At 39.8% G+C, this 21,290-nt stretch overlaps 1 protein-coding gene across 2 annotated transcripts in view; it reads left to right on the plus strand.

The window, feature by feature from the left end:
• The window catches only part of PDGFD (platelet derived growth factor D), a 138,829-nt gene that overhangs the window by 105,885 nt on the left and 11,654 nt on the right, over window positions 1-21,290 (plus strand). For both annotated transcript variants that reach the window (XM_074570707.1, XM_074570697.1), the window contains exons 4-6: window positions 4,970-5,029; window positions 9,443-9,644; window positions 20,425-20,639. In XM_074570707.1, coding sequence (XP_074426808.1) covers window positions 4,970-5,029; window positions 9,443-9,644; window positions 20,425-20,639 — 477 coding nt within the window. The remainder of the gene's footprint in view (window positions 1-4,969; window positions 5,030-9,442; window positions 9,645-20,424; window positions 20,640-21,290) is intronic.

Raw genomic sequence — 21,290 nt, forward strand, 5'->3', positions numbered from 1 at the left:
TGAAGGCATGGTAAAAGAAAAAGATATTTCAAAGTGTAGTTGTCTATGCTTTTATTTATCTTTAAGAACAGAAATTGGAGTGTACTAAAACGCTACATGAGAAATTATAATTAATCAATGGAAGGGTACGAACTTGAGTTATTTATCACAGCATTTTTTTTAATGGAACAGTGACTTTTCTTTTGCCTCTTACTTACCGAACATTGTTGCTGTTACACAGTGTGTTCTGAGTTTGGGGTTTATTTGCTTGAAATCCCTGTTGCTTTGTATATAGAATGTAATATCTATAAATTCAATGTTCAGAGAAAATATTGGTACTATTGCTTGTTACAGGGAAAAAAAGAAAGACCTTATTTCCAGATTATTATAATTTAGTGTTACTAACTACAAGTTTATCTGCTTATCAGCTACCTGTCTGCAAACAGCTCTGAATGCAATACATGCATGTTGACTGCTGTTCAAAAATAGCTATAATTGAGTTTCTTTTTGTTAATTTAAAGGTTAGGATATTTTTGTCTCTTTTTCTTCAAGTTGTAATTTACCCAAGGTTTTCCTTATGGACATCACTGTCCTAATTCCAGTGAGAGATTCTGACTTCCTTTTGTTTCTGCACTGGACCTCTTTGAACATGCCCCATTTCACCTCTGATTTGATTTTGCAGAATCTGTTCTGTGCCTCAGTACATCACTTATCCCTGTTCCTCTGCAAAGTTCTAGAAGCTGCTTCTCTGTTGTATAGTTTATAGCTATGGCATCTATGTACCACAAATGAGGTGACCACAGACAGAGCCCAACGCTTTCAGCTTCTCTGTTAATTTTTGCTAAATTTGTTTCTTTCATCTTCTTTCTCATGTTTACTTGCCCCAAGAACATGCCTGCGTTTTTACCTAGGATGCTGTCTGGACTCCTTAGCCACAAGAACCTTTCCTGCTCCCTGAAGCAGAGAGCAGCACCTCAGCTTTTATTATCTGTAGTTTATAGTTGTTTTGGCAGATAAACAATCTTTTACCGACCTATCCAGTCACCCCAGGGACCTGCAGATTAGGAGAAAGAGTTCAAAGAGGATCTTACAGAGATATGGGGCTGCTTCTTTTCACTGGAGAGAGTTGTCGGTGTGTTGTGCCCATCCTATGGTGGTTATTGCCTGTCCTGGGCATGATGACTCATGGATGTCAAGCACCAAGATGACAAAAGACTGGACTAGAGTGATAAAGTATGTAAAAAATGAAGAATCACAGAAATGTTAGAAAGTGCTTCTTGCTTTTAATTTGAGGACCAGGCAGCAATTCAGCATGTCTGGGAGGACTCACATGTTTTGCTGTATTTGTGGTACAGAAAAGGGAGTCACGGACAACATGTTTCTCAAACTGGTGAGCTTCCTAAGCCTCATTGCTGATGTCTTCCTGATGCCTCCCTGTTCCTACTGATGCTCTCAAATGGCTTGAGCCATTTGGTGCTCTTATGGCTTGAGCTCGTCAGAGCCTGTGCTGATGCAGGTCATGGACCCCCAGAGTGCAAGCCGTCTCCCTCAGCAATCAGTGGTATCTGGCTCTGCATTCTCTTATATCCTGGATAGCCTTTGGTGAAACAGAGTATTTCCCACGACTCCTTGTCACTTATTGGAGATCAGTGGTGGGAGACAAGCTATAGACAAAGTCAGTCTGCAAAGGAGAAAGTAGCTTATCTTTGTCTGAAACAGAGCCAAGAACAATACATCAATGTCCGTACATATTTAACTCTAAGGACTGACTCAGGATTTGTCTTGCTGAGGTGTAATTTTGGAAGTTGAGGTATGGAAGTCATTTTTCTCCAATAAAAGTGGCTGCTATCAGAAGGTGATTGGTAGCCCCGTTGCTTTGCCTGTGTTTTTTCTGCTTGTAGTACAGTTAATGCAATGCTTTGCTGAAATCTCATGTAATGCTGTTATGTTACCATGACACGCATACAAAAATAAAAGCAGTGTTGTCAGGGTGATGTAGCCAAATTATTACCACCCTGTTTTTCCAGTATTCAGTTAAAAAAGATGTAATTTATTTTTTTAATGTTTTAACTAAAAGTTTTAATGTCATTTTAAATAATGAAGAAAACAATAGGCAAGTGATCATATACAAATTCATGCAAACAAGGTAGTATCAATTGAATTGATAGCATTGAAAGTAGATTTGTCCTTCAGGTTCTTCTAGGGACAATGGTGAAAGAAGAGGAGAGGGTTTTGTAATGATGAGAAACACTTTGATATTATTACTTGAAATAGCTGCAAGCAGAAGCCATAGATAATAATAATCTTCAAACTGTAGAGGTTGAAAGCTCTGAGAAGCCAAGAATGACTGCGGCTGCCTTGAGTGATGGTGGAACAAAGCCATATCGTTGAGAATAGTTTATGCAGATGAAATATAATCACAGAGTCAAAATGTGCAGTCATCAGGTTTGAGATCCAAGAAGCAGGTGGTGCACGTCTGTCTCAGGGTTTTGGAGGGGTTCCCTGGCATTAACTATCTCAAAGAATCATAGACTAAAGAAACAGTTTTGATATCTACAATTAGATAACACAAGGGGACCATCACTTCAAACACAAAATTATTCCTTGTCTGTGATCTTCTCCAGACATTCAAAGAGGCAGATTGTTCCTGTTTTAAAATAATGCCTCAGAACTCAATGCCACTTTTTTCTGGAAGTGCTAAATGGAAGCTAATGACAGAGAGGAAATGTTTTCCAAGTTTTGGAACTGGCAACCATTACCAGAGGATCCACGAGCTTTTCAAATCCATTTATGTACATTAAATCGTGGCTTGTCAAGAACTGGGCAACCAAATGTGTAGACAATGTGGCCAAGGTAGCCCGCTGCTCCTGAATTATTTATGACCTGATCATAGCATTTTCAGATCTGTTTACTGTTTATAAAAAAAAAAAATCTGCATTAAAAATTTCACCAATAATGTTTTGCTTATGTATTCCTAGAAGAAAATGACCACTTTAATTACTGATGTTTTAATAGCCCTGCAGTTTCAGTGGTCACTTAGTGACACTATAGTGTGATGGGGTTTCTTAACTTCTACTAATCTTAAGTACTGAAGAAATGACTACAGTTTTGCTGCCTCAAATTTGAGAGAAAGGAATGTTTTGAGGAAGAATAAATGGTTTATTCTATAAACAATCTTATGACTTTTGAGACATTTGAATAATTCTGTGTAGCAAATTAAAAACATTAAAATACCATGTATATTGAGTCTGGATCTGAAAGTGCCTCTGTTCATTCTTGATGAAAGGAGAATTTTATTGATGAATTAGCAGATTATGTGAACAATTTTCTCTTTTCCATTCCTAAGAAATAATTGAATATATGCATATATGTATGGTCCAATGCAGCATTGAGTATAGAGAGCATCAGCTGAGCAGCTACCCTTCCTTTTTCCCTTTCAGCTGCCAACTTTAAAAATGTGTAGCACATACAGAGTCAGCGTAGAGTGGTGAGCCCAGGCATTGATCCATCTTCTTTAAATCCTTTCATTATAAAGTCTGTTATTAGAAATGAAAATCTTGGTATGCTGTCACTTCAGTCCACTTTCCTTTCCTGCCCATTCATGCCGATCATTAGCTATTCACTGCATGTGTATGTTTAATAACTATTCTGTAATGCTGCTTTTTTTCCCATTTTTCATGGTTTAATTATTCCAGTTGGAAATGAGTAAAACTGCCAAAAGATTAAAGAAACGGCTTCTTCATTATTGAAGTAATGATTGCTCATCACTGGTCAAACAAGGGGATTGGGATTCAGGTGACCACATGTCAATATCTGCAATCTGTATCTAAGCTAGTCTTCCCACTCTCCCTTTATAGACAATGGAGCGAAAAATCATTTTTAGGATGCAATGTCATCCCAAATTAGGCTTCTAAAATAGATCAGATTATTTGCACCCTAAAAATGCTAGTTTTGATTTACTGTAGATGGAAACAAGAGTGACTAGCTTAGATGTTTGCTTTGTAGATGTCTAAGGGTAGATGAGATTAAACCTTTCCTTGTGCTGAAATTAATCATAAATGCCCAGAGGTTTTGTGCGATGACACTTCTAATGCGATTGTACTGTGGTTGTTGTGTTTTTTGATGTAAAGGACATAGTGCCATTCAGTGCTCTGCACAGATGAGCAAGTCCTGTTCAGCACAAGCACCAAAAGCAATACAGTTAAGTTAGGACTACATTTCAAATCATAGAATCATAGAATCTTCCTGGTTGGAAAGGACCTTTGAGATCATCGAGTCCAACCACACACACCGCAAAAAAAAAAAACAAAAACAAAAACAAAAACAAAAAACCCACAAAAAACCCACAAACAAACAACCTGCAATCTCTGCCATTAACGCATGCCCTGAAGTGCTGAATCTAGACATTTCTTAAACACCTCTAGGGATGGTGACTCAACCACCTCCCTGGGCAGGCTGTTCCAGTGCCTGACCACTCTGTCAGTAAAGTAATTCTTCCTAATATCTAATCTAAACCTCCCCTGCCGCAACTTCAGACCAAATGTATTAGATTGCCCTGCTTTTCACCTTGGCTAAGTAGTACCAGGGTATAAGCATGTCCACATTCTTTCCAGAATGGATCAGTGTGGGGAGCAGCATTCGTACTCTGATTGTAGACGTACAGAAGTGGTGTTTAATATTTATGTTGGAAGATAAATCTAATGGCCTTGACCAGATTACGTCCTGCTATCCAAAGCAGCATATATCGTATCACAAATAATAATGCCTATTCTGGCCCCAGCAAGCTCACAAGGAGCTGGTTTATAAACAATGAAAAGGGAGGAACCTGAATGTAAGTAGCATTATTTAGGAATGACACATGGCAAGGGCCTCTTGAATTAAAGAGGGTTGAAAAAGGTGACAAATGTTGAACGCTGAGACATTTTACATTCTGCAGTTAATTTAGGACATTGTGTTAATGATGATTTTTCCTGTGGGTTTTTCCCCTTAGGATGATTTCCAGCATGCAGCCTCAGAAACCAACTGGGAGTCAGTCACAAGCTCTGTCTCAGTAAGTAATTTGTTACTATTTTGCCATGGATGGATTGATAGGATGGCTTGAATCCAACTCACTAAAATGGCACCTGCACAGAGGAACCATGTATTCACCTTTGGCAGAGGATGAAATAAGTGTTCATCCAACTCCTACTGGAGTCAACCAGTGTGTCTTTAAGGAGAAAAGATTCAGGATATGCCATCAGCTGTTGGAACCACATGAGATAGCCACTGGGAAACATTTCTTTCTTTCAAACTCATCCTGCCAAGATGAAAACACAAGATATAAACTCCTTAGATTTTCAATTGTGAAGTGTCTTGACCTAAACAGAAGACTATACTTAAAACAGTCAATGTAGCATCAGAATTCGCAATACAGGCAGTCCTCTTCTGTGTGCTCTGCTGGCTGGTCAAGCACCATGTCACAGCTCTTGTAAACTCCTCTTAAAACACGTGAGACGAGGATAAGCGCTCAAAGCAAACTTGAGACCAATGTTTGGAGCATTCATTGAAGCGGGTTTAGTGATGGCGCCTTTGTTACAGTAGCTGACAGGATTGTCAGTGGAGGAGCAATAAATAAAATATGGGTAAATTCTAATGATTAGTGTCCAAGCCAGGCAGCAAGTAGCGAGAAAATTCTGTATTGCCAGAGCTAGAAGAGGTTAAACCAGTCTCACTCACGTTTACCCTTGAGTTTGCAAATGACACTTGCCCTTCATGATACGATGCATTGATAGTCTTGAACTAATTGTGCTGAAAGTCCTGAGTAGTCATGTTAGCAGGGCTGAGACCTACTGGATGAGCCAAGCAGGAGATGCTAAAACACTCTTTTACTGAAAGGCATACACTCATTTTTCATTCTAATGTGGAGTTGGAAAAAAAAATCTAAGTGATTGATAGAATATTTTCTTTAAAAATATGGTAGGCTGATGTTTGAAAATGTAAGCCTAGGGCTCCCTCATCAGGTAACTATGAAAATGAGATCAGGTATATGGCAAACGCCATGTTAGTTAAGTTCCTCAACATCATAAGGCACACAATATCCTAAACAATAATCCCATATTCTTTTCATATTGAAAAAAACGTTTGTTTTTCAAATCTATTTGTTTCTGAAAAGCTGTTGTTACTACAGGTAGAAAAGTTCAGTACCAATATTACAGGTAGCAAACTGATACCCAAAGTCACATGGAAACCTACAACTTCACCAGAAGCAGAACCCCAGTTTCACTGGTTTTCCCACGCCATCCCCTGTCTAATAAAACATACCTTCTTCCACTGGCCATACATTGCACCCTCTGGCCCTCTCATATTCTCAGGGAAAATAAGGTGGTTGAGTAATTTTTCCCAAAGACATGAAGGAAAAAGTCTGAGGACACACAAATTCTTCAGTAGAGAAAGGTTCGGGGATTCTGCTGTGGTCCTGAGGGGCTGAAGGACAAACTCGGGCCTGTCTGTTGCCGACAAGATGACATACTGTTCTGCTGATTTTCAGTTAGCATGGCAGATCTACGTTTTGCTCCTCAAACCCACAGGCAACCCAACGACTCATTTTAGGACCTGGGTACATTACATCTCCCAGAATGAAAATTTGAGAGTGAGCATATTTTTTCTTCCTTGTCTGAGGTCATATCACAGAGTCATATTTTGGTTTTTTTGTGTTTTTTTTTTTTCTCAGAAAGCTAAAACCAATACTTTTGCCCTTAATCCAGCATGTCAAACACAGAAAAAAAGGAAGCAAAATTCACTCCTGATTAGGTTAGTTTCCATTATTTGTATAGTAATGTTATGACCAACAAACAACTGTGATGCACACTGAATTGCAGGTCAGCTTCACGATACAGATAGAAAAGAACGGGGGAGCAGAAATTAAAGCCAAGAGCACTGACAAAAAAGACACCTTTGTGTCCCATGAAATTAAAAATGCATGCAGTGCTTTTAAGAAACACAGAAGAGGTACATAATGTGGAAAATCTATAGGAAGAAGCTACTCATTTCTTGCATTTCACTCTTCCTCTTGCCCTCTCTTTGGATGCAATCTCAGAAGCCAGATCAGGACAAGCACAAGCTCTTCTAAAGCTATCGCCTTGTTCTTGGCAGGACAAAAGAGAAGCAGTTGCTTTGGAAGCTTTGAAGTTGCTTTTGGGCTTGTCACATGATGTCGCTGCCAGGAGGTTATCTGAGCTGTTGAAATAATTCCTCTTGACTTGGCTGTCACTGAGAAAAAGTTAAGCTTTCTTCTGTGTGTGAATGAGGTTGCACAAATCCCTTGAGTGGGAGCTTCTGTATGAAAAGAAAATGGGGAATCACTGCTGCCTGTATGGGCTTGAAATGCCCTGCAAATTCACAGTTCTGTAATGAAATGCACAGGTGAACACGTGAAAAAAACCCTCACATTGTCTAAGCCACACACCTATGGCCTGATTTTTATGCTGCTGTTTCTTCATCATCCTTGCACCATCTCCCTGGCTTTTGAAAGGCAGTCAGGGACTGACGTTTCCCTGTTGGGCTGCAGTCACAGATGAGCCATAAGATCCACTGAGCTCTGCTCAGTAAGCAAGCAGCATTTGGGTGCATTTTTCCTTTGTAACCTCAAAGACTGGGTTAGCACACTGCGTGATGCCCACCCACAGCACAGTCTTTCCTGCAGCATTGTTTTAGATAACACTGGCGTGAGCTTTTCAACTCCAGGGGCTCCCATCTCTGTGACAGTCTCTATTCCAAGCCACTTAGAAGTCAGGAGAGATGCTTTGAGGTATGCCTTCCCTTTTAGTGGGTCATGAATTTTTACTTTTACAGCCATCTGCACTGTGTCTTATTTAGCACTGCATTGTAGAGGCATTGCAGTCACAAGTGGGCCCTCTGAAACTTCTTGTGCTGTTGGCAGTAAGCACTAAAGTGCAGCTATGCTGTCTTGACCACACTATTGTAATTTCTTCAATTTCTTCTCTTTCTTGTTTTTAATTTTGGGCAGTTGGACAATTTTGTTAAGGACAGTTTGGACCATCCTTCCTTTCAGCAAACATATGCAATAAAATACCAAGGGTGGTTACTTTTGTGGTATAACTTACTGTTAAAGACAAATGTTTTATTTTAAAAGACATCTATACTTTAAAACTATGTTAGTAAGCATTGAAGGACACAGTTCTGCAAATGAGTGAGTAACTTAACTTACTCAAATGAGTTGACCTTTCCATTACTACCCAACTGAGTGAAGTTAATCACGAAGATTAATAGTTTAACATATGCATTTACTTGTGAGATGAGGCAAAAAATTGTTTTGGGGAGCCATTAATTTTAAATGGCATGTTTCTGCTACATTACTTCAGAGCTGGGTTTTCATGAGAGAAGAGTACTTCTAGGGGTTTTCCCCAATATTTTAACTTGTAAGACCAAAGTCCAAACAACTCTTGTGCGATATTATGCTTCTTGTTGGACAAAATCAGGTATTTTGATAGTGGCCCTTCAGAAAGTAACAGATTGGCATTTGTAGTTTTTCTTGCACATATTTTACACATAGTATGAGGCTTTGTGCTTGGACAAGGGAAAAAGTGTTATCAGAGTAGTGAGTATTGTGATTCTAAATAACAATTATTAAAAATGTTTAAAGTCCACTCCAATACAAATGAAACTGCTACAGTCTTTCTGTCAAAGTCAAGTTATGCCACAAGTTCAGTGGGAACCGAATACGCTCAGAGAATGGTACTTCCCCTTCCTTGTGTGAAATAATATTCCATTTGGTATTATAATAGAATCATGAGGATATCACTATGTTGGTAATCCCAGTATTCATTGTTACATTGCTGAGATCCAAATATCATGTTTTTTCTCATTTGTTTAGTAACTTGTATTTTTGGTAAAAGGTAGAAGAACTGGCATTCATTGGTGTTTCGTAAAACATTTAATTCTTGGTAATAAAGGGCCATCTTTTCAAGTCTTTAACCAAGCCAGATTTGTTGACCAAATTGACCAGGGAAGGAAAGACAGTCTAGTGGACTTGCTGCCTTTGCCTTTGCTATGGTTTCTAATCTGCCTATTATGGATTTACCAAGAGAGCTGGCGGAGCTGTGAAGTCACCACCCCAGCACTACAAGGCACCTTCATACTGTGGTCATGGCCACCACAGTGGTTTCAAAAGACATTTCCATTAGATCTTTGTATATGTGCAAACCATCATCGCCTTTGAGGAGTGGGTCTGGTCCAGCAGTTGGCAGTGCTTCCACTCGCCTCGGGCATTTGCTTAGGAGTTCCTTGTTGTCTGTTCTCCTTGCAAAAGAAAACACAGGCATAACAAAGCCTGGCCCAGCTAAGGAGTTCAAAAGATGGCCCAAAGTAGCTGTTTCAGTCATTAATGAGACAAGTAACTGTTGTCAATTGTTTTGAGTGGTGCTGTAACTTATTCCAAGTACACTGAGATGTATGTCACTCTTAGGGGATATCCTATCCCTCTCCATCAGTGACTGACTCTACGCTCACGGCAGAAGCTCTGGATCAGACCATCGCTGCATTTGACACAGTAGAGGATCTGCTCAAACATTTTAACCCGGACTCCTGGCAAGAAGATCTCGAGAATTTGTACACAGACAGCAGCCACCATTATCGAGGCAGGAGCTACCATGACAGGAAGTCTAAAGGTAGGAAAAAGAACTGTATACATCCTTTGGGACAAGACCAGGCTATTCCTTCACTTCTCACAAAAATGTCCATTGGTCAGGTATTAGATTCTGGTGCCCGTGTTCCTGTTGGAGCCACAGGGCAAGCTACTACCTCTTAAAAAAAGGAATAAGTCATTTAAGCCGTAATCATTTCCTGACTGAGTAGGATCTTGCCTGAGAAATCAGACTGAAAACTGCCCATCTTTATGATGAATTAACAAATAAAAACATAGGCCCATGTGTAAAGGACAGATGGTTCTCAGCTTCACCCTCTTAAACATTGCTTCATGTGTAAGGCATGGGGCTCCTAATTACCTGCACTATCATCCTCCTTTAAATGCCCTGCTTAGGGATTGTTCTTTGTTGAGTGAGAAATAATCACTTTTATCACAATGTGCTTAGGGAAGCATCTGGCGCAGACACCTGTATGTGCAGCTGGTCTTTTAGGATGTGAACATCACACTGTTTTTCATTATGTTGGCAGGGAACATTATTATGGTTTAACATCTTTGTCTGTAATTGAACAAAGCACACATTTCTGGGTTATGTTTCTTGTTTCCTTCTGTTAGTTCAAATCATCCACCAAATGGTAAAGCAAAGGGATGTTAAGCTAACAGTACAAACCCATAATGATAAAGAAACACTATTTAGAAGAGACAGTGGTGCTTTGGCGTAACCATGCACTGAAGGGCCTGATGAAATTGCCCTTTTTGTGCAAGTAGAGATCTAGGAGGTATATTAGAGTTCTTCAAGATGACAATTGCTGTAGTTTTCACAGATCTGGAGTGAAATATTTTATTTTAGTTCCCTTATTAATATTGTCTTCCATTTCCAAGTTATGTATTCGTATGCATTCATCTTTATAACTTTAAAATTATAATATCCAAGTCATGGCTCTGATTCTGTGCAATCTACCATTTATTTGCATCTCAAATCAAATCCCCCCTATGTTAAGTGTGTGCTAAGCAGAGAGAGACAATTTTAATTCTATGTTTGTAACTTACTTGCCATCAAATGATAAGGCTCTCTGGGGAGACCTTATGGTAGACTTCCAGTATGTAAGGGAGGCCTAGAGGAAAGATGGTGTGGGACTCAGGGAGTGTAGCAATAAGACAAGGGGCAACTGTTTTAAACTGAAAGAGGGTAGATTTAGGTGAGATATTAGGAAGAAATTTTTTTTCCCATGAGGATGGTGGGATACTGCAACAGGTTTTCCATAGAAGTTGTGGATGCCCCATCCCTGGAAGCGTTCAAGGCCAGGTTGGATGGGGCTTTGAGCAACCTGGTCTAGTGGGATGTTTCCCTACCCAGGGCAGGGGGGTTGGAACTAGATGATCTTTAAGGTCCCTTCCAACTCAAACCATTCTATGATTCTATGATGTATAGAGTATTAGTGGATACACAGCCACCTTGGCCTACAGTTTCCGAGACACATTGGCTGTCTCTGTAATTGGACTCAGCACTTCAAAGGAATCTGCGGTAAAGCCCTGAGCACCCCTCCCGTAAAAATCGAACCCCTTTACATTGTTCCATTTTGGCACGTCAAAAATTTTAGGCAACCACAGCAGCACGTTTTGTGAAAAACGTCACCTAACTGCCACTGCATCACTTCTGAGATCAGTTTGATCTCATTTAAGGGTCTGTGAAACCTGAGCTGTGTGTCCCTTTTTCCCAGGCTGGCTTTGTCACTGGTAGAACATGTATGGAAAAGAAATAAAGGGTCTGTTTTGATTTTAATAGAAGCTCATTAGAAACCTGGATCAGCTTACTTCTCATTTGGTTCTCAGATCATATTTGGCCTAGTACATGATATTTTTAAATGACCGTGTATATATAAAATAGTATTTTCTGCGTTATTGATGCTGATCATCTAGGCTACAGGTACGAATCTGATCTGGCAGTGCTCAGAAAATTCAGATGCATAAAGGTTTCTCCATTCAGTATAAATGTAATTCAGCTTCTTCCGTAACAAAACACTGTAAAAGACACAAAGAGTTTTCCAGTTATTATTTTAACACTTGATTTATTTTAATAGGATTTTTTTTGTTGCTGTTTTGGTTACAGGAATAAGCAAAAAAGGTTTTATAATAGTTTTTCTTTTGTCTTCAAACTGAAGGCCAAATTTTCTAACTGTTAGCAGCCCACTGGACAAAAGTACCTCACCACAATCAAATCCTTAAAAAATTTCAGTTAAGAATTTTTATTTAGTCATAAACTTTTGACAAGATTAAAGGCTTGTTCTTGGATGATGTCAGGAGTAAGGAATAGCTTTAACAAGTCCTTAAATTAGAAATGCTTGGTGGCTTTTAAACACAGACACTGGATCTCTGAGGAATGTTTATAGGCACTGGGATAACCTTGCAGCAAAGAGAGCAATAGATTATATCATCATTTATTTCAGATATCTATCTGTTTCTGCTTCCAGCTTGGGTTTTATTCTCTATCCTTAGTTAGAATAGCCCTGAGGCAGATAAGAACAATTTGATGTAATCTCTGCCTATCTTTCACAGCATTTTCAGAGCATGTCATATAAATGGTACAAATGAATCACTAATGATTTTGCTCCTATCCAGCTCTCTGCCCATACCAAATTGTGCCACAAAATTGAGTTTAAAAGGCAGTGTTGCTGAATACCAATTGTGATAACAGGGATATGTGATAAATGACATTTAAATGGCATGTTTTCTTAATTTGGTAGTCAATAATCCACAAAGATAAGGATCAGGGCCAAGGAAATAAGAAGTACAGTATTTTAGCATAGCTTAAGTTTGCAGAATCACAGAATAGATGAATTGGGAAGGTGCATCAGGAGACTGTCTAGTCCAATCCCCTGCTCAAGGCAGGGTCACTAACAGCAGGTTGCTTGGGACCATGTCCAGTCAAGTTTTGATTATCTCCAAGGATGGAGACTCTGTAACCTCTCTGGGCAACCTGTATCTGACCACCTTCAGAACAACAAAAAAAAAAAAAAACAAACAACAAAGTTCTTTTTAAATGTTTAAATAAGTTTTCCTGTGTTACAATTTGTGTCCAGTATCTCTTGTCCTTTCAAAGACGCTGGGTCCAGCTTCTTTAGTCTCTCCCATCATGTATTTATACACAGCTAAAAGACTGATCCCTCCCTGGATACCTCCTGCAAGAACCTTAAAGATGAAGGGTGCGTTGATTAAATCTGTATGCATGATCACTCCATTCCATCTACAAAATCTGATCTCGTACCTCTACAACACTGATGCAAGTCTATTGAGTTAAATGCATTTCTTTCTATTTACACTATTGAAGTGAGATATTGGTATCAGGTGTGTCTCACTAATAACCACATGAAGTTTTAAATTTAATTCTTCATATGTTCAGAGAGGTTTGCTGTTAACCACTGCAGTAGAAATCAGCTATAGAATCACAGACTGGAAGAAAAGGACAGAAAAGAAAGGGGAAGATACACATTTGTATTTTCAAAATCCTTAAATGGCAAGCCTTGTATAAACTATAAATTACAGTGTACACCTCCTACATGAAAATGTGATAAGTAGACGTTTCAAATAACCTTTGCAGCAGTTGTAAATATACTCAAAAAGGTTTGTTAGCCATTGCTGCATTTTAGAAACTCTGAAAGTATGAATGTTCAGCCTTAAGCTCATCCTAGACCCTTAGGAAAAGAATAGGTCATACCAAATAAAGTATATCCTTTAAAATGATTCCTTTTGCATTGCTGTAATATGTTGTAGCTGACTTCAGTGTCATAGTAATTTGGCTATTACAAATATAAAGCATCTCTAAAAGGATATAACTGGCTATTGGATTATTTAATACTGTTCTTATCAAGAACACATGTAGATATGAAAAAGAAAACAGCCAAACCCTACAATTATGTTGAACTTCTAGACAAATAGGTTTCTGTTCTTCTAGAGAATCACAAGGAGCATTCAGATGCATTTGAAGGAAACTTGTTCATCCTACAATTTAAATTTTTGAAAGCATCAATGTATCTGCTTGATAATATTAGAAGAGCTCTTCAGAGATACTGTTTTACACAGTTCCAGCCATCAATTAAATACCACTTAAGTTTTCCCACATGCTTGTTTGGATTTATCTTTTGTTGTTCACTCTGAAGTTATACATCCCATTGAGAAAGGCTTTATAATTTTAACAAGACTTTTGCTTGTGAAATGGTTTGTGTACAAATGAAGAAAGAAAGGAGAAAGAAAAAGTCCTGTTTCTCATCATAGAGGTAGATCCAAATGTCTAGGGAATGGTACCTAGAGAGAGGGGCCATCTTTAAATAGGAATGTTTTTTTCATAAATAAACCTAGGAAGCAGGAACACATGTGGATAGATACATTCTGGTAATTAGGAAGACTACACACACCTCTGAGCTAATTTTCTTTTTGGGAAACGTATGCAAGAAGCCTTTGGCTATCAGAAGAAATTAATCAGGTGGGACATTCTTGCAACAACATCTGTCTGCAATGACAGCTTTACAAGTTAAATAAATAAACGCTGGCGTAGCCACACTGCGCTCTAGAAGGGGAGCAGTGAGATGAGAGCACAAGTCTTCATGGAATGTTTCTGCTGTCCATGGCCAAACAGGTTCCCAAGACCAGGCAAGTTTTGCCATGTCCTTAACAATAGTTTTTAATTGTCACTACTTACAATGGTCTACCAAGAAGTAAAAATTTGAGCTCAGGAATGTAATTTCTCAGGGATTTGCAAACAGTGGCCAATAAATTACTGCAAACATCCGTGTACTCTTCCTTGAAAGGTTCTGGGATGGCTGCCAGCAAGTTTCTGTGCACCAGACAGGGAGTGCAGGCATCACAAATGCCGAATGCCTGCTCATTCATGGCAAATGTGACTATTCCAAGTAGACAGAATACCTTCTCAAATACCTGCTAATTTAAAGCATTCCCTGAGCTTAAAAAACAGGATATTTTTTCCACCCTTCTTCAGTTGGGAACCAAGTTGTCTGTTGCATGCAAACTACACACATTCTTTCATTTCACAATCTAATTCAGATCTATGTCTGTACTCTTCCCCCTCTGTGACAAATAAGATTTTCCTTCATGTTTTACATGACATTATTGTCAGTCACTGCAGTGAAAGTTTTTCTTATTGAAGCCTTTTTAAAAATGCTAGTGAAACTTGCAGCATATCATTTATCACTGGAATAAGCTGTTCAGTTCCATTGATTTCAATGAAGCTATGTCCATTTACGACACTGATGGTCTGGCCTGCTTTTGCTACTTGACCCATACCACAGCTGATAATTAGTTTGCCAGTTTATAATAGGTCTATATATTGTGAACCTTGTTGCATGTGAACCGTTACAATCCCACTGAAATTCTGATCTCTCATTCCTCTAAAATAATAGCTGCTGTAATGAGGAGGTTTGTCTTGGCATTGTGGTTCTGTAGTAAATCCAAATCGCAGCATCTTCTCCCTAGCTCCCACAGAAAGACTTGGACGGCTTCCAAAGTTTTCAGGTGTATTTAACAAAGTGCTTATTGTGGTATCATTAAGCCTGTGCGGTGGAACAGTGATTACCATCAGCCATGTGTGTTGAAGACTAAAGTCACAGGGCTTGGTCAACATTTGGTATGGAGAAGAATAATTTCTTCAGCGTCAGTGCATTTAGGTGTTTTAAGTAGTGGACAATGTGACTGTTTACTGTTATGTATGGGACTGATTTTTCCAACTGAAGTTCAACCACACCATAGTTTCAGTCAATGACACCACTGCTCTGAACGTCTTTGGCTGCTTGTACGGTACCTCTGCTCTACCTGACACAGCCCTGGCATGCACCTTCATGCTAGCGGAGCACAAACACTGGGGACAAAGGGTGGAATACATTCATAGGTCTATGAAAAATTCCACACCCTGCAGGAGGAATTTTATAAAGCCAAGAGTCAAAATGAAAACAGCAGCACCTTTGTTTACAAACTGTAAGCCATACCTGAAAAAGGGTTGAAGTCAAACTAGGACAGAACTCTGCATATTGGGACTGATACAGGATGAAGGAGTTTCCATTTGTCGTCGCTGAACCTCATGAGGTTCTTGCTAGCACATTCCAGCAGCCTGCTGAGGTACTTCTGAAAGGCAGTCCTGCAGCACATGGACAACTTTGCACAATTTGGTGTCCGTGACAAACTTGCTGAGGGTTCCCACCATTCCATTGTTCTGGTCATTAGTGAAGGTCTTTATCAGTATTGACCCCAGTGTTACCCCCTGGGGAATACCTCTAGTAACCAGCCACAAGTTGTACTTGGAATTGCTGATCCCTTTGTTCAAGTCCCTTGGACCTTCTGATTATCTACCCAATTTGTCTTCCGTCTATCCCATTATATCTCAGCAGTTTGGCTGCAAGGATGCTAGGGACCGCTGTCAAAAATCAGCACATGCCTCTGCTGCTTTCACCTTATCCAGCAATACAGTTGTCTCATCATAGCAGACTCTCTGGTCGGTCAGCCACAATTTGGCCTTGGTAAATCTGTGCTGGCTGTTCCCAGTCACCCTCGTTTTCCATGTGCCTGGACATTGTTTCCAGATGGATTTACTCATTAATTTTACCGTGGGCTGAGGCTAGGCTGACAGGTCTGCACCTGCCTGAATCCTTATAGCCTTCCTTGTAGATGGCCTTGACATGTGGTGTAGGAATACTGTGGCAAGGTGGCTACCACGGATCCAGTCTGTGCTTGATGCATGAAAGAAGTGTAAAATGTTCAGATATAATAGTTGGGGCCATGTATAAATTTGGAACAAAGAGTTAAAAGAAACTCTAACAGATCACCAGTCTTTTTAAAATTAATTAGTGACCAGCAACATAGTTTGTCTCTACTCTCCAATCTTTAAGGCTGTACCTTCTGAATAAGACATGGTATTAGCTGTAGTCCCCAGTTTCACCGCTTACCTCTGATTAAGATCAATGTTTCAAGGTATGCACGTGCCTTAGTACTATGTGAAATGAGGATGGGCTTAAGCATAGGATTTAAGGGGGAGGAGGGGGCAAACACTGTACCCCAAGTATCCAGCTTACTGCTCCAGTGCATCTTTTTACGTCTGCCTTGCCTTTAAATTGAATCTCTGATGCAGACATTCTGTAATAATTCTTTGAAGTTATTTGCATCCAGTCTACAGAACCTTTTAGTTCTAGTTTTAAATTAAGGACTCCAGTGGTTTCAGTCCTTGATAAGTAAAGCAGCAGGATTTCACACCAATCACACCAAGGCTCGGTTACATTTTAGTCACAGCGGTGAAGTGACGCATGAAACTGACTGTACTGTAAAATCTCATTGTTATATGGATGAGGAAATGGACTGGCTCCAGACAGTAAAACAATCCCAGGACAGGGAAAAATGCATATTGAAGGTTTCAGCAGGGAGAGTCGTTCAGAGCAAAATACGTACTTTTGTTAGGGGGCTGCAAGCCCTGGTCTAAAGCTAGTAAGGCAACAGCAACTATTCTTGGGTGTCGGTGTGATGCTACCAGAGTACAGTATATGCTGTCCACAGAAGACATTGCACACTTACCCTATCCCACCAAGCACTGGATTTCTGTAGAGCAGAGTCAAAAAGATCGTAGGTGTTTACCTTCAGATGAATTTTCATAGATGCATTTTGGAGTATTTTGATACTTGTGTATCTCTTAAAGCCTTTATTTAGTCTTTTCTTCTCTGCTGGCAGTTATTTATTTTCATGATTTCAGCATCACTAAAATAAGACCTTTCTGCTATTGTGTTGGTCCGTTCCAACCTGGACTCTGATACCCAAGATATGCCAAAGTGCAGAGAATTCACATCTTATCTGATGATAATTCTGGGATTTGGGGTCCTGAAAACTGCTAATAAGTCAGGATCAGAATGCCTTGAGTATGAAACCAAGGAGAATTCATGCAATTTTCCATTGGAAGATTTCCCATAGGTTTTTAAAAAATTGTTCATCACAGAAAAATGCGCTAAATAAAATGTAATTTGCTACTGATTGATTTCAGAATTCCTAAAGAATGCATGCAGAAAAATGTTTCGAGCCCTCATTGAAAATAGCTGATTCCTTCATACTGCATAGAGGAAAAATTATCCTAATTATCTGGTTTTTCCCTCCTATGCTTCGAGCAAGTCAACAGCTCTCCACAGTACTGACTCAGCTACAGCCTAAGAGACCCTGCAAAGACTTCTGAAAGTCATCAAAACTAGGCTTTTGAAGGCTGGTGAGCACAGCCTTCCCTCCAGTGAAAACCCTTTGCCAGGTCACCCCTTGCCATTTAAATTGAGCAGCTTAAATACTGAAGCTAATATGTGTAACGCTGTGATGGATATAATATGCTCTCTGCAGGACAGCCCCCCCACCCTGGTCCTTTAAATGCCGGTGCTTTCCCTCTCTGCCAGTCTCATTACAAAGACTCATTTCTGTGTTGATAACGCAGTGGTGATAATAGGTATCAGCTCAATGCAGGGAGGAGGACTGTTGAGCCTGAGGGTAAATTTCATCTGTGCTAGAGCAAATTTTGTTCAGTCCCCTGGACATCTTCTCCTGGACATAGATGTCAGTTCCTGTGACCTGGGTCTGGACCCTCTTTAATGACCAGTTTGTTACTGGAAGCCTTATTTCCTATGTTATCACAACTGAATTAAGGCTGAATTAAGCCTTTGAGGATTTTATTCCAACTCTGTCTAGAAATGCACCATCAGCAAATGCCATCCTAGTCCATGGCCAGCCTGTCCCGATAGGAGCCTGCTCATATCAGTAGCCATTGATATGGATCCCAACCAGTGATACAGGTTTTCCCCTGAAGAAATCTCATTAAACATGAAGGCAGAATATTTTCTGCTGTCTTCTTCCTTTGGTTAACTTTTCTTTCACATCACTCGTCTGAAAGGAATAGTAGCCAGATCACTCTTTGCATTATCTGTAAGCAAAGCTGATGGTAAAGGTCCTGATGAGAACATTTAGAGGAGTGGGGAACGCTTTGCTGCAGGAAGAATTAGACTGGGAGCCTGCAATGAGAAGGGGTGGCTTTGGAGAATGACAGTGGAGAAGAAAATATCATCTGTTAAAACAAAGAAATCCATATTATCTGGACTTCTAAGTCCTTGTCCCAGACATTCAGAGTGTATGTTTTCTCCCAGTGCACGAGTATACCAGCAGCCCCATTGATTTTGTGCCTATATCAGGAGGATGATCTATACCTTTTTTGGAGAGATGCTAGCTCTCTGGAGAGAACCACTGAGATTTCATGGCAAGATGTATCACAATTGCTAGAAAATCACAATTTATCTGCTAAATTCCCATTGACTGAGATAACATCTTGCCAGAAAAGTGAAGCTACTATGATTTTCTATTATAGTACTTGTGACATTTACGTACCCTTGCCTCTTGCATATCTGCCATGTGAATATCTCCAGGCCAGAATGTAAAGGGGCATGGTATTTACAAATAACAGCTTTTTCCACAATTTACTTTGTGTTGTTGACAAGGACTGAGTCACAGGAGGTATACAGTGTCTTTGTTGGAGGTTTTCACATGTTTGTAGTAAAGGACAAGCGTGGGTGCACTTAGGACCAGAGATGGTGTCAAACTATTAAACACGTGCATGAAAATCTGATGTGTTCACAAACACTACACTGTTATTTCAGTTCTCATTTGAGTTGTTCCTATTTTCCTGTTTATATTTCTATTCGCAAATACCATTTGGGATGGGAACTCAACACAAGTTCACGTCCTCTAGTTCTGAATGAGTTATTGAGCTTTTGAGCACTTAGTTGGTGAACAGAATCCTAATGAAAATAAAAAAGCAGAAAAGGAGGGAAAAAGAAATCAGAAAACTTCTATAGAAGTAAAACTCATTAAATCTGTTACTTTTATCTGTGTTATAATTGTGGAAAATGGATTTATGGAAGAGTTTTTTTGTTTTGTTTTAGCTTTACAAGCACAAGCTAGAAACAGCACTTAAACTCACAGTTGATAGTCTGTAAGTTATTTTTATGGTTGGCTTTACTACTTGTTTACATGACACATCTCACAGAGATAACAGGCATTTAAACATCAACCGACTACTGGCATTCAATGAAGCTCATTAGTTTTAATTGTATTTATTTGTATGCCTGTTATAGTAGCATTTACCAGCTGAAATTAATATTGCTTAGATTGATTTCTCTGTCTAAAAAAGAGTTATCTAGACTCTATCCATAAACAACACAGGCAACTTGAGAAAGCAAGTCACGCCACCTGTCCTAAATGGCCTTGTGAGGAAGGGATGAATCGCTCTCCAAAGACATTTCTCTACTGACCAGAGGAAGAGCCTTCCTTAAAGTGTTTGCCTTTTGTACGCCTGCAGTTAGGCAAAATGAGTTATGTCCATAATAACAAAAAAGCAGCTCATCATCTAAGTAAGCCAGGTATAAGCAGAGGAGGAAAGAGAGTAGCAGAAGTGGAATCTCTTACCCAAGGATCCAGCAGATCAGTGACAAAGCACGCAACCACTCTTAAGCTTTCAGGCTGGTATTTTATTGCAAGCCTTCCCTTCACCTTTATAGTCAGTGTGAGCTCTGCTGTGGGAGTCAGTGGGAGCAGGATGAGAGCCTGGATGGCCACCTGTAATGATTTAAAATTGGTGGGTTTATGTTTATCTGTTCAGGAATCACTGCTATGCTTCACATATTTTCCAGCCAGTGTCACATCGCTTTGTGTTACTGACTGCCTGGGGAGCAGTATAAACCAGAGGAATGTCCCACTCAAACCTTACTAATGAAACTTCTTTTGCATTGCAGTTGACCTGGACAGATTGAATGATGATGTGAAACGTTACAGCTGCACTCCGAGAAACTACTCTGTCAATTTAAGGGAGGAACTGAAGCTGACAAATGTAGTTTTCTTCCCCCGCTGCCTCCTTGTCCAGCGGTGTGGAGGAAACTGTGGCTGTGGGACTTCAAACTGGAAATCCTGCACGTGCATGTCAGGGAAAACAGTGAAAAAATATCATGAGGTATTTTCACTCTTTTTTTTTTTTGGTACTTCTTTTGGGTATTTATTGCTTACATGGATTCTGAAGGCTTTTCTCAGAGCCGTGTGTGCTGCTTATATTGATGATCATGTTACATTACCATAATCATTATACAGTATCGTGTTATTGATTATCATGTTGGATCTGCAGTGCAAAAATCAACGGGCAAAAATCACTGACCGCAGTGAAGTGTCATAGACAAAGATACGATCATTTGAGAGAGACCAGAGTGGTTGTGAGTGCCCCCTGTGTTCACCACTGTTCCTGAGGTGAAGGGTCTGTTTAGGCTTCCAGACAGGTTCAGGTAGCCTTAGAGTGGATCCTAGACTTGGATAACGGCATTGCTCTTGCTGTCTATAGAATCATAGAATGTGTTGGGTTGGAAGGGACCTCTGAAGGTTATCTAGTCCAATCCCCCTGCAGTAGGCAGGGACATCTTCAACTAGATCAGGTTGCTCAGAGCCTCATCGAGCCTGGCCTTGAATGTCTCCAGGGATGGGGCCTCCAGCACCTCTCTGGGCAACCTGTTCCAGTGTTTCACCACCCTTGTTGTAAAGAACTTCTTCCTAATGTCTAACCTAAACCTATCCTGCTCTAGTTTAAAACCATTGCCCCTCGGGCTGTCGCTACATG

Source organism: Larus michahellis, chromosome 1 (assembly GCF_964199755.1).
Source record: "Larus michahellis chromosome 1, bLarMic1.1, whole genome shotgun sequence".
Classification (NCBI taxonomy): domain Eukaryota; kingdom Metazoa; phylum Chordata; class Aves; order Charadriiformes; family Laridae; genus Larus; species Larus michahellis.